This window comes from Cheilinus undulatus, linkage group 11, assembly GCF_018320785.1.
Source record: "Cheilinus undulatus linkage group 11, ASM1832078v1, whole genome shotgun sequence".
NCBI lineage: Eukaryota > Metazoa > Chordata > Actinopteri > Labriformes > Labridae > Cheilinus > Cheilinus undulatus.
Genome location: NC_054875.1, coordinates 18,387,362 through 18,405,816, shown reverse-complemented (window position 1 = coordinate 18,405,816; position 18,455 = coordinate 18,387,362). Strand labels below are relative to the sequence as shown.

At 38.3% G+C, this 18,455-nt stretch overlaps 1 protein-coding gene across 2 annotated transcripts in view; it reads right to left on the bottom strand.

Moving 5' to 3' along the window:
• acot7 (acyl-CoA thioesterase 7) overlaps positions 1-18,455 on the bottom strand; it is a 173,614-nt gene that overhangs the window by 151,503 nt on the left and 3,656 nt on the right. For both annotated transcript variants that reach the window (XM_041799647.1, XM_041799648.1), the window contains exons 2-3: positions 16,614-16,731; positions 13,575-13,731 (exon numbers count right to left, since the gene is read on the bottom strand). In XM_041799647.1, the coding sequence (XP_041655581.1) occupies positions 13,575-13,731; positions 16,614-16,731 (275 nt within the window). The remainder of the gene's footprint in view (positions 1-13,574; positions 13,732-16,613; positions 16,732-18,455) is intronic.

The window sequence follows — 18,455 nt, the reverse complement described above, 5'->3', positions numbered from 1 at the left end:
AACATTATCATAGGACTTTTGCACACTATATATTACACAGACCTGTACATACTCAAACATGAATTCTGTGATATAGCTGTATATGTTTGCAATGAAATGTCACATCTGCAGAGAAAAGACTGCATGTGTATGTGTGTGTGGAGCTCTCTATGGGGGTCAGTTTTTATTATGTTGAATCAGTATGTGGTTGTGACTTTCTAGGCACGTACACATATGTTAATGGATGTGTGTACATACATGAGTGTATGCAAATCTGTAAGTGTCCGTGTGTGTGGGTATGTGATTGAGAGTGCATGTAAGTACGTTAGTGTGCATGTTCAATCCCCCCAGCAGGAACAATCATCACGGCTCGTGCCCACAGTAGGCAGCCTTCCCCTGGGGGGCCATGACTGAGGCCTGCCTGACGAGATGCTGCCTGACTGACTGTGGAACCTGGATTCTTGCCTTCTTCCCCTGCACACACATATACACAGATTAAAAATGAATGTATAAATACAAAAATGCAAACTGAGGGCTGTGCACTGAGTGGTGAAACATGTAAGTCCTCCGCAAAATTGTAGACACCAGGTAACCCTTAGCTCTTAAACCAAACAGTAATAATCCATCTTCTATGTACCTGTTCGAGTGTTAATGTTCATCTCAAATATAAAAACCCATTGGTGTGTTACCTCACTACAAGACATCTCTTAGAAAGAAGGGATGCTGCAGTGTCACTGTTCCTGTCCAGAATGTATCAGTATGGGCTACACATGGACAAAGATTGTCCTTCCTCTACCGCATGTGTGTGTGTCAGTATGTTTTGTGTAAATGCATGCATTGTGTTAGAGTATGTGTGCAGGTACATCTACTTGGCATCCCTGTCTGACTAGGCCATAGTGTGTGAGGCCTGATGCTAAGCTGACATGACAAGCAAATAATGTCTGCTCCCGTTATCTTCTCTTCCCCCTCGGCCCCGCAGGAACATTTTAAAGGGCCAAACACTGATGAAATCACACACAAACCCATGCAACGCATACAGTACATGCATGTGCAGCAAACAAAGACAAATCAACACATCGATGAATTTTAAACACAAGATACAAAGTAAGACAAGTGCCATATTTCTAACTGATATTTAGACAATATACTGCACAAATCCTCCAATTAGGGAAAATCTTGCACCAACCTAAAATGTACTCAAAGTTATGTTTGCACGGCCCCATAGAATATGAATGAAAAGAAAAACAATTCATGAGGTTTGGAATTAATGTTCCATAAATACAAAAGGACAACGATTAACTTACATAGATGTGTGCTGACTCAAGACAAATGCATAACCACATACGATTTCACACATATGACCTACCTCCTTTTGCTATGACCTAACAGGCCTCCATGCTCCCTCCAGCTCTTTTTTTATATATTTATATATCTTACTACTACAATTGGAGAGCTGTCTGTCTGTCTGTCTGTCTGTCCGTATGTATGTATGTATGTATGTATGTATGTATGTATGAATGTGTGTATGTATGTAATTACAGTGCTTAACAATTTTATTAGACCACCTGTCATATTTGTCTCAAAGACCATGTTTTTCCATTTTGAAATTCCTAGATAACAATAATAATAATTATATTTTAGCATTAAAAATATCATTTCGGTTAAAGAGCTTCAACATATTGGTGTATTAACCATTGCAGAAACATAAAAAATTATTTTGGTAATTACCAATGCTGTTAATTTAGGGCGGCTGTGGCATAAACCTTACTTTGGTTAGGGTTAGGGTGGTCTAATAAATTTGTTATATGTATGTATGTATGTATGTATGTATGTCTTGATTGACAAACCTCCCTGTCGCTCCAATTCTCATCCATACCTCTCAGAGGACTGCTGGGGTATACTGAGTCCAAACTGGAAGCATGACAACATCATGAAAGGGTATAGATTTTGTATAAAACTCCAAAATTTCCATTTTAACGTTTCACTTTGCTCATCCTCAGGTCCCTATCCACCAATACAGCTGTACGTGCTGACTTACACTGAGCATCTGTCCTCCTTCAACTATAACGGTATGTGTATATAATGTAGCTTAATTGGAGCTCTGGAGAACAGGGTAACGCTTTTGGAAATGCCACTCCACACCACTGAATCCACATCTTTATTCTCTGCTCTTGCTAGCCAGCCCCCTGTAGCTGGGACCAGTCGACCCAGTCGGGTCGCTACAACTGCTTCACATTTTGGCCAGATTTTCACCACTCAGCGATTCTTGAGGGATCAACGAGGCATCCTGCAGCTGCTTACAAACACATGAGACATCTCCTACATTTAAGCCCCCCCCCCATTAACAACATCATTCACTCAAATTTCTACACTTCTACATAAGTGACACAATTTACCACATGACAACAACTAGGGATGGGGGATCAACACCCAGGTCCATAAGGACCCATTTCTGTATTTTTCAAGAACCTATAAAATCAATAACATTTTGGCTTATCGATACTGCTATCGAGTCTCACAGGGTGACGTAACTTCATTTTAAGATATACCTGGTGTAAAAACACACATCAGTTCTTGCAAGGAGGGAAAATAAACTAAAAGCACATCAGTATTGTACATCACATTAAACCAGAATGTGGTACCTTCAACTGTTAGCTTGAGGAAACCGGACTCAGCCTGCGTGGTTGATTCAGAGCACAGACGGGTTTGTGCAGATAAAGACATAATGAGGAAGGTTTCTACCAGACAAATTCATCAGACTAAAGACAGCAGCCACTAAAATGCCATTACAAAGCAGCAAACAGGTATTTGAAGCTGCTGGTGCCTCTGGAGTCCCATGAACCTCATGGTTTAGGATCCTCCAGAGGCTTGCTATCCTGTATAAACCTACTATTGGGCCACCTCTAACCAATGCTCACAAGCAGAAACGGTTGCAGTGGGCCCGGAAATACATGAAGACTCATTTTCAAACAGTCTTGTTTACTGATGAGTGCCACGCAACCCTGGATGGTCCAGATGGATGGAGTAGTGGATGGTTGGTGGATGGCCACCATGTCCCAACAAGGCTGCAATGTCAGCAAGGAGGTGGCGGACTCATGTTTTGGGACGGAATCATGAGGATAGAGCTGGCAGGCCCCTTCAGGGTTCCTGAAGGTGTGACAATGAACTCGGCAAAGTATATAGAATTTCTGACTGACCACTTTCTTCCATTGTACAAAAAGAAGAACCGTGCCCTCTAGCAAAATTATTTTGATGCATGGCAATGCACCATCTCATGCTGCAAAGAATCCCTCTGTGTCACTGGCTGCTATGGGCATAAAAGGAGAGAAACTCATGGTGTGGCCCCTATCCTCCCTGACCTTGACCCTATTGACAACCTTTAAAGCATCCTCAAGCAAAAGATCTATGAGGGAGGGAGGCAGTTCACATCAAAACAGCAGCTCTGGGAGGCTATTCTGACATCTTTCACAGAAATTCAAGCAGAAACTCTTCAAAAACTCACAAGTTCAATGGATGCAAGAATTGTGAAGGTGATATCAAAGAAGGGGTCCTATGTTAGCTTGTAACTTGGCCTGTTCAGATGTTTTTGATTGAAATAGCTTTGATTTCAGTAAATATGACCTCCTAATGCTGCATATTCAACAAATGACCATTGTCAGTTCTTTACAACCCATAAAATGTTCTGAAACTCTGATGTGCATAATAATGTGGAACAGTGTATTTTGAGATTGTTATCTTTTAAAAAACAATAGTTATCATTGGGAAGTTTGTTTAACCAAATCTGAATCATGTAACAGTTGATGACTTGAAAAATTACACTGACTGTCATTTGCATCGACTATTTGGAAAATCAGAGAAAAATATCCTTTGCATAATAATTTGGAAAGCGGTGTAGATTACATTACTAATAGTGTAGTAATAGGTTACTTGGTGCACATGCGCATATGACATGGCATTTTACCACAGTACTTTAAATTACAGCTAGTATGATCTATTGGTGCCAATGTGCATGTGAGGTGAGGCATTTCACCTTAATAATTTTAGTCACACTTAGTACATTACTTAGTGAAAATGTGCATGTGAGACGACTGAGATGTATTCCTGAGACTAGACAGGTCAGCGGGCATAGTGACCTGGGGCCAGAGCAGGCTTGCACTCAGAATCAGCTTCATTGGCCAAGTATGCTTACGCAACAACGCTTTTGATTCAGGTTAGCTTTCCTCTCAATGTTCAGGATTGCCACATTACATACAACAATACATACATTAGCTTACAGTCATGGACGAAAATGTTGGCACCCCTGGAATTTTTCCAGAAAATACATCATTTCTCCCAGAAATTGTTGCAATTAACAAATGTTTTTGGGATACATAAGTTTATTGCTTGTATGTGCACTGGAACAACACAAAAAATCCGAAGTAAAAAAAGACAACATTGACATAATTTTACACAAAACTCAAAAAATGGGCCAGACAAAATTGTTGGCACCCTCAACTTAATATCTGGTTGCACACCCTTGGGAAATAATAACTGAAACCAATCACTTCCTATAACCATCAACAAACTTCTTACACCTCTCAAATGGAATTTTGGACCACTCTTCTTTTGCAAACCGCTCCAGATCTCTCAGATTTGAAGGGTGCCTTCTTCAACAGCAGTTCTGAGATCTCTCCATAGGTGCTCACTAGGCCCTACATTGCAGCCCAAAATTTTTTGATAGTCTCCAGATTTCATGATTCCTTGCAGACAGTCAAGGCACCCAGTGCCAGAGGAAGCAAAACAACCCCAAAACATCCTTGAACCTCCACCATGTTTGACGGTAGGTACTGTGTTCTTTTCTTTGTAGGCCTCATTCCATTTTCTGTAAACAGTAGAATGACATACTTTTCCAAAAAGCTCTACCTTAGTCTCATTTGTCCACAGAATGTTCTCCCAGAAGGATTGAGGCTTACTCAGGTACATTTTTGCAAACTCCAGTCTGGCTTTTTTTATGTCTCTTTGTCAGCAGTGGGGTTCTCCTCGGTCTCCTGCCATAGCGCTTCATCTCATTCAGATTACGACATATGGTCCAAGCTGACACTTTTGCACCCTGAGTCTGCAGGACAGCCTGAATTTGTGTGGAAGTTGACTGAGGATGTTCATCCACCATTCCAACTATCCTGCGTTGCATTCTTCTGGCAATTTTTCTCTTTCGCCCACGTCCAGGGAGATTAGCCACAGTGCCATGGGTTATAAACTTCTTGATTATATTACGCACAGTGGACAAAGGAATTTCTGGATCTCTGGAGATGGTCTTGTAACCTTGAGATTGTTCATATTTTTCCACAATTTTGCTTCTCAAGTCTTCAGACAGTTCTTGGCTCCTCTTTCTCTTCTCCATGCTTGGTGTGACACGCACAGGCACACAACACAAAGGTTGAGTCAACTTTTATACATTCTAACTGGCTTCAGGTGGGATTTCTAGATTGCCAGCTCCTGTTACTGCCACAGGTGAGTTTAAATGAGCATCACATGCTGGAAATAAAATGATTTACCCACAGATTTAAAAGGGTGCCAACAATTTTGTCCGGCCCATTTTTTAAGTTTTGTGTAAAATTATGTCAATTTTGGCTTTTTCTTTGAATTTTTTCTATTGCTCTAATGCACATAAAGGCAATAAACATGTGTATGCCAAAAACATTTGTAACTGCAATAATTTCTGGGAGAAATGTTGTATTTTGTGGAAAAATTCCAGGGGTGCCAACATTTTCGTCCATGACTGTAGTATCATATTTACGATTTAGATATTTGCAAGCTTTTGTTGGTATTGAATTTCAAGTATATATACTGTATATTGAGGCTTCACACACTTGGAATTTGAATTTCATTTTACAAGGACTGGAATGAAACAATCAAAGCAGCTATACATAGAGCAGAAAAGACAACAGAGCTTGTGTATATAAACTGGTCTTAACCCTTGACTGTAAAACCCTTTAAGCACAGTCAAGTAATGGACATTTATTTTTTCAGGACAACTTGGACTACAGAATATGTGTGCTACAAGGATTTCAGATGAATGAATCAAAAGTTATATGGCCAAAAAAAACAAGTAACAGAATAAAACAGAAATTAAATCTCATAGAATTGTAATCACCCAGATTAACAACGAACAAACCTCTTCACTTCTGCATTTAGTTACTATAGGCCATGTTTATTAAGAGAAAAACATAGCTTTCTCACAGACACGTCACAGAAACTATCACTGTCATTCATCACCGTAAAACCAATTCATATTTTGTGTACATGTGGTATTTCAATGCGTAAAATGCACTTGGATCCGATTTTAGAAGCGCAAACTTCATGTTTTTACTCATTGGGCCATAGAGGAATATTTTTTCTTTCCTCTCTAAACTGGCAGATAACTATCTTGTGTCTTGTTGATCTTTTGCTGGCCCTTATTGGTTGCTACCGCCAAAAAAAAAAAAAAAAGAAGAAAAAACTGGAGCATTGTGATTGGATGACATGCTAAGAGAAAGTCACTGTCTTTTACTCCCAGTGTCAAAACGGGGGACATACTGTATAGTACCATGGCTAAGATTTCCATTGAGAAAAACATAAAAAACAGTCACATTATCGTGGATTTAGCAATGTGGATTCACAGTTTCAAAGCTCTGAAAAAACATTGTACTTTTGCGCCTGGATTAAAAATGTTCTGGAAGGGATGTAAACACAGGGAGCCATCTGTAGATTAGCAAAAAGGTAAGTTTCTGATGACAATTTACTCCATAGAGATCAGTCTTATGTTTCATGAAAAATTGTAAACAATGCATGCACTACCCTTGGTTCATCGGTGATTCAGATGGGTTTGGAGGGTTAAGGTCAGTGATTGTTATCACAGATGTTGTTTTATGCGCATGGCATTCAATTAATACCAGGGTAAAGCTGCTGTGCTGGAGAAGGTCGCACCCTCATACCCCCTCATCACTAGCAGGAGGTTCGCTAACCTACGCTACACCCACTTTGTCCTGCCAGCAAACCTACACTTCAGAAATATCAACTCTTTTTATGTTCTTTAAATGTTAAGATAGAAAATTTCTATTTAATAAGGTCAATACAGTTTAACACTGTTTTAGTACACAGTGTAGAACTGATGTGCTGCATATAAAGTTTATAGTTCTTGCTACTTTCCAACTCTGGCAGTGTAAAAAATGTACAACATTCAGTAACATGCTGCTTTGAGCTGCATCCTCCTTCCTCACAGGTCAGGCTCTGTAGCAGGTTGCCCAATACGATGCCTATATGTTTACAAAACCTTTCCACCTGTCATCTCAAATCTCTGCCTCTGCCTCCATCAACCTGTTTCCAACCCAGCAACCAGCCAACCAACCAGTATAAGCCTGTTGCTAGGGCAACAGCTGTCTGGGGGATACTTCTTTTGTTTCTCAAACCTCCTTTCCTACATCCTTCTTTTTCTTCCCTTACTATGCCTCTTTCTTCCCCCTTCAATTCTGTCTGCTATCTTTTACCCTGTCAACATGTCCATCTGTCTCTCACTTATTGTCTTTCTGTCTCAACCCCCCTTCTCTACCTTACTCTAGCTCTTCTTCAGTCTCTTGAAGATAGAGAAAATATCTTAAAGTCAAAGTCTTAAAAACTGAAAAAACAGAAGTAAGATGTCATTGGTAATGTATTGATAAACTTGTTTATTCTCCTGAAACTCATGTATAACCACATAAAATATACATTGCATCTCTATGGATGTATTAGTAGGCTTAGACATTAACTTTTCCACTTTACTATTGCAGTTACAATGGAGATGGTTCTTTACATTAGGGAAGACAGACTGACATAAGTACATTACTTTTGCCATTGCCTTTTAAAGGATCAGAGATGATGCTATAGGTCAGCCCAATGTGATCCTCTCTGTCTTCAGTCAGGGGCTTTGTGCAGAGAGTGTGTGTCTGTGTGTGTGTTTGTGTGTAGTTGTGGGTGTGTGTGTGTGTGTGTATCACTGTATCCATGAACAACATTTAACACAAACATCTAAATACATGAATAAAAGACTGGCACTTAGAATACAGTCTAAAACTAGAAACCAACATGGCTCTCACTTTCTGTCCCTGTCACAGCATGTAATGAAGCATGGCATGAAAGCTGCATCTCATCTTAATGCCTTCCAGGACTATAATTCTTAGAGAGTGCTGCTCTCTGCTGTTAAAAAAGAGCTAAATAAAACTGAGGATTTTATAAGTGGAGTGTTAATTACACAGCATTTAGAAACATTGCATCATTAAAAAACTCCGCAAAAAATGACAGGTGTGACTAAAATTATGTTATTGTTGAAATTATAATTAAATAAGGTAACTGATTTAGGTTAAACTTGAAAAAAGCTATACAGTATTTCACAAAAAAAATTTAGAGACCACGCATAGCTAATGGTTGTAATTTTCAGTGTGACACTGACTAGAGAATATGCTAGTAAATTGATTAACACAGCCTTTCCCAAACCCTAGTATGCTGCAGCCCAATTTAAGAACTCTTTGGGGCCCAAGAAAAAAAAGGCTGCACAACCATAGCATGAGACTCAATATTAATTTTTTATTACCTCCACCAAGGAGGTTATGTTATCGACAGGGTTTGTTAGTTAGTTTGTTAGTTTGTTAGCAACGTAACTCAAAAAGTTATGGACGGATTTTGATGAAATTTTCAGGAAATGTCAGAAATGGCATAAGGAAGAACTGATTCGATTTTGGGAGTGATTCGGATTATTGTCTGGATCCAGGAATTTTTTAAAGGATTCTTTACTATTGGGAGAAAGGGCTAATGGCGGAGGTCCGCGCTCTCCTAGTGCTTTTCTAGTTCACCATATTTTAGTTCCATAAACATGGGATTTCAATTCAAATGTTTTGCTTTCAGATACATTAACATTACTCAGAAAGTGTTTTGGGGGTCACAAACATAGATATATGTAGAAGAGTAGATACGACACGCCCCTTTGAGCTGCATGCCTACGGTGAGGCTAAGCTAGTGGGGGCAGAAAGTATCGGGGCATTCCATGGTTGTAGATGGCAGGAAAAGTAAAACAAGGATGCCTGCACATTGTACTGCATAGGGTTGCACACTACACCGTACAGCTGAAACAAGGAAACTGGAAATAACCTTTCATAGGTAAAAATAGTTTTTGGCTCTTTTTTCATTATTAAATCTTGTTGAGAGAGCTTCAGCAACTACCTGGCTACTAGCAAAACACCAACGCGAGCCAGCAGCTTGACAGCCAAATACCAGACGATTAATAGTAGCTGTAGTATAGCTGTACAAGCAGCAGTAGTAGTATAAATAGCCTTTAGAGTCGTAGAAGTAGTATCAGCATTTGTAATAGTATTACCAGTTGTAGTAGCAGTGCCAGTATCAGCAGTAGTAGTTGGTGTACTACCACTACTACTAGTAGTAGTTTTGTAAGTTATATACGTTATAGTTATATGTATAGTTATATACGTTATTTAAGTCCAAGGTGAAGTGAAGTGTTACTATTTACTCAGTGACACGCACAACAATTTCATTGTACCTGTTTCTAACTTGTACAAATGGCAATAAACTCTATTCTATTCTATCTCCACAGTGTGTTTGTTTCTATAAACATATATATATATAGAGAGAGAGAGAGAGTGAAAGAGAGATAAGAAGGGAGAGAGAGACAAATAAATTAATATTAATTATTATTTGATTACCTTTACAATTAAGTCTTTCAATCTAAAAACATATTTTCTATATATGTATAACTTTATCTTTCTATTTTTATACATACAACTATATGTTTATGTATATACATTTATAAATATATAATGGCTAAACATAAACGATTCCCAGACCTCTGGACTTAAAGAGTAAAATAACTAAAATTGTAGGCTACATTGGTAGAAAGCCCTTTTCCTTTTTTTTTTCTAAATCAAATGTTCTGTACTAATAGCACATGTTTTGACGTTGACAATAAAGCAACCTGCATGAAAATCGGTTGAGAAATGAGCAAGTTATGGTTTATTTTCAATGTACAGTTGAAACCAGAAGTTTACATACACTATATAAAAAGGCGCATAAACTTTTTTTCTCACTGTCTAACATTAAATCAGATTAAACTTTTCCTGTTTTTGGTCAATTAGGATTACCAAAATTATTTCTATTTGCTAAATGCCAGAATAATGAGAGAGATCATTTTTTAGACAATTTTTTATTATTTTCTTGAGAGTCAGAAGTTTACATACATTTCATTAGTATTTGGTAGCATTGCCTTTAAACTGTATGACTTGGGTCAAATGTTTTGGATATGCTTCCACAAGCTTCTCACAATAGTTTGCAGGAATTTTGGCCCATTCCTCCTGGCAGAACTGGTGTAACTGAGCCAAGTTTGTAGGGCGCCTTGCTCGCACATGCCTTTTCAGCTCTGCCCATAAATTTTCAATGGGATTGAGATCAGGGCTTTGTGATGGCCACTCCAAAACATTGACTTTGTTATCCTTAAGCCACTTTGTAACCAGTTTGGCAGTAGGCTTAGGGTCATTGTCCATTTGGAAACCCCATTTGCACCCAAGCTTTAACTTCCTGACTGATGTCTTGAGATGTTGCTTCAGTATTTCCACATAATGTTCTTTCCTCATGATGCCATCTATTTTGTGAAGTGCACCAGTCCCTCCTGCAGCAAAACAACCCCACAACATGATGCTGCCACCCCCATGTTTCACAGTTGGGATGGTGTTCTCAGGCTTGCAAGCTTCCCCCTTTTTTCTCCAAATGTAACGATGGTCATTATGGCCAAAAAGTTCAATTTTAGATTCGTCAGACCACAGAACATGTCTCCAAAAATTAAGGTCTTTGTCCCTGTGTGCATTTGCAAACTGTAATCTGGCTTTTTTATGTTTCTTTTGGAGTAATGGCTTCTTCCTGGGAGAGTGGCCTTTCAGCCCATGTCGGTACAGGACTCGTTTGACTGTTGATAATGACACACTATTACCAGCTTCAGCCAGCATCTTCACAAGGTCTTTTGCTTTCGTTCTTGGGTTGAGATGCACTTTTCGGACCAAAGCACATTCATCTCTGGGACACAGAACCCATCTCCTTCCTGAGTGGTATGATGGCTGGACATTACCATGGTGTTTATACTTGTGTATAATTGTTTGAATAGATGAACGTGGCACCTTTAGGCATCTGGAAATTGCACCCAAGGATGAACCGGACTTGTGCAAGTCCAAAATTCTATTCCTGATATCTTGGCTGATTTCTTTTGATTTTCCCATGATGTTACACAAAGAAGCAGTGTGTTTCAGGTGTGCCTTAAAATACATCCACAGGTGTGCCTCTAATTAACTCAAATGTTGTCAATAAACCTATCAGTGGCTTCCAAAGACATGACATCATCATCTGGGCTTTCCCAAATTGTTTAAAGGCATAGTAATCTTGGTGTATGTAAACTTCTGACTCTCAAGAAAATAATAAAAAATTGTCTAAAAAATGATCTCTCTCATTATTCTGGCATTTAGCAAATAGAAATAATTCTGGTAATCGTAATTGACCAAAAACAGGAAAAGTTTAATCTGATTTAATGTTAGACAGTGAGAAAAAAAAAGTTTATGTGCCTTTTTATATAGTGTATGTAAACTTCTGGTTTCAACTGTACATACATTGTCTTTAATGAGACCGTCGCCCCCGCCAAGATGGCTGCCACGTAGGCACGTCGCTTAGCGGGCTGCTACAGCGCGCTGGCGTATCTAGTGTTCTATAGATATCTATGGTCACAAAGTACAAAATGAGACACTGCCATTTTTTTTTATTTAATAAAACAGGGCTGGCATCTGAAAAGACCCCACAGCATGATGCTGCCACTACTGTGCTTCACAGTGGGGATGATGTGTTTGTTTGATGTGCAGTCCCCTGACACACTTTTCAATAACCATTTCTCTAAGTTGCTTAGAGTGTTCTTTAGTCTACATGGGGTAATGGTAGCCAGGAATACTAATTAACCAGTGACTGGACCTTCCAGAAGTTTTTTCATAATATTTATCTCTGAATGTATTTGGTGGCCCAGCAAACTCTTCCTAAGTATCATTAATGTCTCCAAAGACAATGATACTTTTTTAAAAGCCAGCGGCATAATAGATTTTCTGATTAATTTCCAGCCAGTGTTAATTTCATCAACTATAACTATGATTGCAAATATTTGTTGGCTACCTTTTTCCATAAGGAAGATCAAAACTCTGACAGAAAGTAACTTTAGTTTTTGTTAAGAAGACTGTTAAGAAGACTAAAATGACATTTAGTGTCAGACATTCAAAATCCATGATATGACTGAGCACAAGCTGTTAGGTCTGTAGCTCTTCTGCCTCTCAGCTTAGAAAGCAGGAATACCAGGTTTTTCAGGGTGCATAAACCACACGAGTATGGTTTTCCCCTAACTCAGGTAAATAAATGCTCTGGAAATAAACACTGACTAAATGTCAGGATTCTATGAACTAAAATCTTTCATAGTTGTTGTGGAAACTAGACTTAAACTATAAAGGCCATTCAATCTAAAGACTAAGACAGAGAGAAAATTAAAAATAGCTTCCAACATAAAGACTCTCTAACATCGTCCTTGTTGTTGCTTTGATTGAGATTTTTTCCAAACATGTATCTACACAGATAGGTCTTTCATTCATGAACATAATTATTAATATATTAACACACAGTGTGCAGACAAAGGTTCTGAACTGGTGCTAAGTTAATAACAGAGTAACAGTGCTCATGCACCATTGTTTGGATTTGTTTGCCTTCTTGCATCTTCAAATTTAATTCCTTCTCTTCTTAATGAATAAAAGCTAATCTTCCTACACCATCTATTGTGAATTTTGTTGACGAATTGCATTATTAGGCACTTGGATGCCTCACACAGTGAGCAGAGAGAGATGTAATGAATGATGAAACCCAGAATATATTTAAGGTAATGGTAAATAAGGTGGAAAAAGACAACTAAAGTTAGACACTAAGCAGATTATTCTCATTAATCAGTGTACAGTTATAGAAAAATTCAACAGCAACTTTAACAAATTGAGTTGTTGGAGAAAACCTTCAAACATTTTCGGTAATTAGGTTCTTCACTGTAGCACCATCTGCCTATCTTTCCTGGCAGTCAGTGTATATTTTATCTGCTGTTCTCCTGTACTGATGATCAAGTTTACCTGTCTGTCTGTCCGTCTTTCTGTCTGTGTGTGTAGTATGGTGCAGGGTTGTCTGTGTATATCTATTTGTCTTCCTGTCTGTGCACCTGAATCTCTTCTGTCGTTCTTTTCCTCTTCCACAGATGTGGATGAAAACAGGGTCAAAGGTGAACATAATTGAGCAGGTGGAGTGTCAGGCTCAGTGAAAGTCATTCAAAATGCTTAAGTTTTTTAAAATTCCCTTTGGTCTGACAAAAAAGTGTAAAGCCCAGTGAACAGTACAACAATAAACAAAGGCAGAAATGCCAGTGATTTGCTGGGAAAACATTTGGTTTCATTAAAATGAATGACTGAGAAATTAAACGAGTGTTTCATTTTTGTGGTTTGTACCTGTCAAACAGGGAATTCAATGAGAACATCAAAATACGTCACCTGTGAGGATGTTTTCTGCCATTACATTGACCTGCACCTCCAGTGAGTGTTTTGAGGTGTAAGTGATCTCAGCAGTGACATGGGTGACTTCTCCAATGAACACAGGGGACAGGAACTCTGTCTTCTCAACTCGTACTAGAACAGCCAAACAGCGGTCCTAAAGAGAAGATGGGGCATCAATGGCAGATGTAAAACACAGATACAAATAAATCTGACTATATAATAATGATTTATTTCTTTTTTGCTTGCTTGATGGTAAATGACAAATGGACCTGATCTTTTAATGTGCCTTTCTAGAGTTCTTCTTCTCACCACTCCAAGTTATTTCATACTGTATGTCAGTGATACTCAACCCGCGGCTCTCGGACTGCATATTGCTCTTTAGTGACCAGTTGCAGCTCTTTAAGGCTTACTTGAAAAAAAAAAATGTACTAAAAACCTTTATGAAGGTAAACACTGTCATCAGTAAAGATTCATGGTAGGTTACATCAATAAATCTGTTATCCAAACAAAGAAGACAGGATCTAACTTCCAAATTCAAACATTTATTATTTTAAATCCATATATTATTGCCATCTGATGCGCTCGACAGAGGACCGTGTGTAAAAGAAGACAGCAGAGGAACTCCACCGGTGCTGCGTCTCTTTAGTAAGCTGAGCTGTGCTGTCTTGTGTTCAAACTGAAGCTTCCCATTTCCTCGTTTTAACTTTTTCTCCAGCCACTTCCTGCCGATGCTGTTTCACACCCATATCTTATGACAATTATGCCAATGCATGTCATAATCAACGAGCATAACACACACGGATCACATGTGGAGATAACTTTATATCTAATATCTAGAGAAAGTTGTCTAAACGTGGGTGTTTTATTTGATTTACTGCTGATAACAAATACTGTCAAAAGAGCAGAAATATAAAACCAAAGCTACAAAATGAGGCAGGGTGAAACGATGTCTCTGGAGAGCTATAGGTGTGAGGCAGGGCTGGTTTTAGTCATTTTGGGGCCCAGGGCAAAGACCAATATGAGACCCCTCCCCCTTTAGCTAAAGAATTAATAATGAGTGGAAAAAAAATGAGAAAGCATCTCTCTTACGTTAACAAAACCACAGAACTACAGTAAATGCCCCAGTGTGAGACATAAATACCCAAATAGCCAACCATAGTTCATCAGCTCTTTGAAAAGCTTAAACTCAGCACATTCTGATATCTTAAAAAATCTTTAGGCCAGGTGGAACTTTCATAACACTGATGTTGCACCAAAGACTGGTATCTTCAAAGTCACCACTTTTAGGGAATGAAAAAAAAAACGTATCTTTTGACAGATTTTATTGCTTTAAAATTGGTTAAAACCACTGACAGATGTAAAGGGTGACCAATAGCATTGATTTATAAAAACAAATTAAAATAATGAAAAATTGAGATGCAAGGTTTTAGCCTGATGTCAGTGATAAATAAAATAAATATATGCCCATTATCAGTGACAGATTGTTTCTTCTGACACTATACAGACATTTGCATCCCATTTTACCTCATAGTTATCCACCAATTCACTGTTGTATTTCATTTCAACTACAGATTAACTGATCTATTATCTACCTTACATTCCCGGGTTGGACTGTGGCTCTTGCTAAAGTATTTTTTAGACAATGTGGCTCTTTGGTAGAATAGGGTTGAGTACCACTGCTGTAGGTAATTTACCCATCCACACTGCACTCACACACTGCTGGTAGAGGCTGTAACTATATGTAAAGTGTCCATTAGCATTAACTAATCCCATACTTGCCCATTCAAATGCAATTGCCATGGCAGTGGGAGCAATTTGGGGTTCAGTGTCTTGCCCAAGAGCATGCATACAGGTGCAGAAGCAGGGGAGTGAGCCCCCAACCCTCATGCTGGGACATGACTGACTCCACCATTGATTCCAAGTTGGTACAGCTCCAATTTGAATCTCATAAAATCCTACTCAGAAGGCTTGGCTTTTGTTTGCCAGTGCCTATTTTGGAAAATATAAAAATCTATCAGCAATAGTTGTTCACATCCTGTTCAATTTAACACTGTAACAAGTATTAGTCTGGCACACTTCTCTCATCATAAAACCAATGTAACACATCACATAAATCTACAGTGATAACATAATGTGCCGATTAATATGAAAAGAAACAAGAGTTTGTAACTATGCAACTGCGACACATCTCAGAGATACTACTTAGACAAGAGGAAAGGCACCATGATGTCTGTGAAAGATAAACACAATATGTGGACTATTCAATCAGTGTAAACAGCTGAGCACAGATAAAGGAGATTTACCATGGACATGACAATCTTCTTTATAATTTTAGGAAAAAACAGAGTAAGGAGATACAGTGCCAATGAATAATTAAGAAAAACTATCAAAATGGGAATGGAAATAAACAATAAAGAATCAACAGTATAATGTATTACAAGCTTATACCTCAAATATTAAAATAATACATTCCTTTCACACTTCTGTTTTTCATGGAGTAAGCAGCTGGTGTTTTTTTTTAAAGGCATATTTTCCACATCAGTGTGCTTATCTGAATGTCTATCTTAGCAATGAAATGCAGAACATAAGAACGATTACATCGCTGTTGCAGATGAGATGACAATCGAATGATGAAAGTTATCAAAACTCAGTTAAAGTTCACCAGGTGAAAAGTAAAAACCAGTGAAAAGATCTGGGTGAAGCAATACTGTTTACTCCATGACTAGTAAGGCTTAAAACTGGAATACACTTCAGTAAACAAGGTGAAATGTGGAACTTTATCACGTTTTTTACATTATAAAGGTGTCAGATATTAAATCAACAATAAATCAATTCTGAAAAACTAACAACCAAACCCACTACTTACGGTGGAACAATTTCAGTTAGATCAATGTGTTTGTTGTACAGTTCACAAACTTTGCTGTAAAAATGAACTTCAAAACTACACAAGGCAAGAAGGCCTACCATCTTGAATAACCTACAACAGTGAAGTGGGGTGTCCAAAATATAGGTCAGAGTGTAGTTGTTGTCTCTTACCCCGTTCTGTGTGTTGCAGTGCCGCGTGCTTACAATGCATCCCGCTTCCTCAATCATCTTAAGGATGATGCCCCCATGGACGTTGCCCACAATGTTGGCATCATTTGGCCCCATGATCCTGCATTATAAACAAGGATAGATGGCAATTTGTCAGATGAGATGGATGGATTACAACCTGCACTTTCAGTATTTTCAGTGTTAGAGTAACAGTTTTTGTGAATAAAAAATGTGAAAACCTGGCCCCACTGATAATTTTATATTTTTAGACACTTTTTAAACTGTTAAATCCTTATAATCTCACAGGATGAAATACGGTACCTTTAGGCAAAGATATCTCCTCTGGTTCAAAAAATAGTATCCTGCTGATAATCTAAAAAAAAATTCAGATTAAAAAAAAATACTGATAAAAATGATATCTTCCATTTATAATTCAGTTAAATAAGGCTGACACTTAGGTGAAGAAGGCTTCACTGATTAGCGGATTATAGATGTTTGTTTCAGAACAAATAAACTGTTTAGGAACACGTTTTCAGTGGTGAGCTTATGTATTACCCTTAATGATGATTATCCAACACTAATGAATAAAATATGTTGTTAGGGTATTTTTGAAGTTGTTGCTATGATTTTTATCTGGCACTAGCCTCACCTCTGCATGTCCACCTGATGACTGCATAGAGTATCATTATTACAGTCAGCATGCTCTCATGAACATCAGCTTTTTGAAATTCTTCAGCGTGTCCGTTAAACTTGTTTTACCAGTTACAATCTAATCTGTTCACAAACTGTGAGGTCACAAACCACACAGGTATGTACCAATTAACTCACCTCTGAATACTTATCTGTCTTGAACTTATCTGATGGTTAAGCTTCACACTACATGAATGAGTGAATGCATGCATGTTTTTGTTGTGTGTGTGTGTGTGGATGTGTGTGTGTGGGGCGGTGGGGGTGTGTGTGTGTTGGGGGGGGGGGGTGCATATGAGTGCAGGCACTCCCAAATTCAGTAATCCTCTTTTTCACAAGAAGTGGAGAACTAACATCTAGCATTAGTCATGTGTATTGTTCCCGTTTAATATTTCAAAATAATACTTCACAGTCTGATTATTCAGTACACTCTATGAAATGATCAGGGTTCCCTGTTTGAATGTTTGACAATGAGTGTACAGTGCCTATCACTTCTTTTAAAGAGTCGTGACAGTTAAGACATGAGGGGAAATTTACAACTGCAGAACGTCACCACCATCAACACTTCTTGAATTCCTCAGTCTGCCCATTAAAGTTTGTAACTGCAGTAGGATACAGTATACAGCAACAACAGTTCTAAGAAATTATCTGACGTTAGTAATTTTAAAGTATTTTACTCACATCATTTAGATAAAAAACAAAATCAATATCATCTGATGAAAAATATTTTGCAACACAAGGTGCAGTCTGAAATTGATTCTAACTGTTCTCCTGTTACAAAAGTCAAAAATTAATACAGAAGACTATTAGTTTTATTTCTGACATTCTTGTGCTGAATCTATATTTTAGAGTAACATATTTTTCTTTGTGTGTGTGTCCACGAGTGTGTGTGTGTGTGTGTGTGTGTGTCACCTGCTGAGTTGATATTTAGAGCTGTCTCTAAATTCCAGCTGTCTTGATAGGTGCTCATGTCTTTTATCCACTCCTCTCTGAGGCCTAAAGCAATGCATCTCCACACTCTGTCCCTTAGTGTGACTCTGACTAACGTCGCTCCTGAATGATCTCTACAGTCACATCTCCTGAAATTTCAGGCCCTTATGTTGCTGTAGTGAGTGACATCATAGAGCATTAACAATGATCCCGCCTCAGGCTTCATGA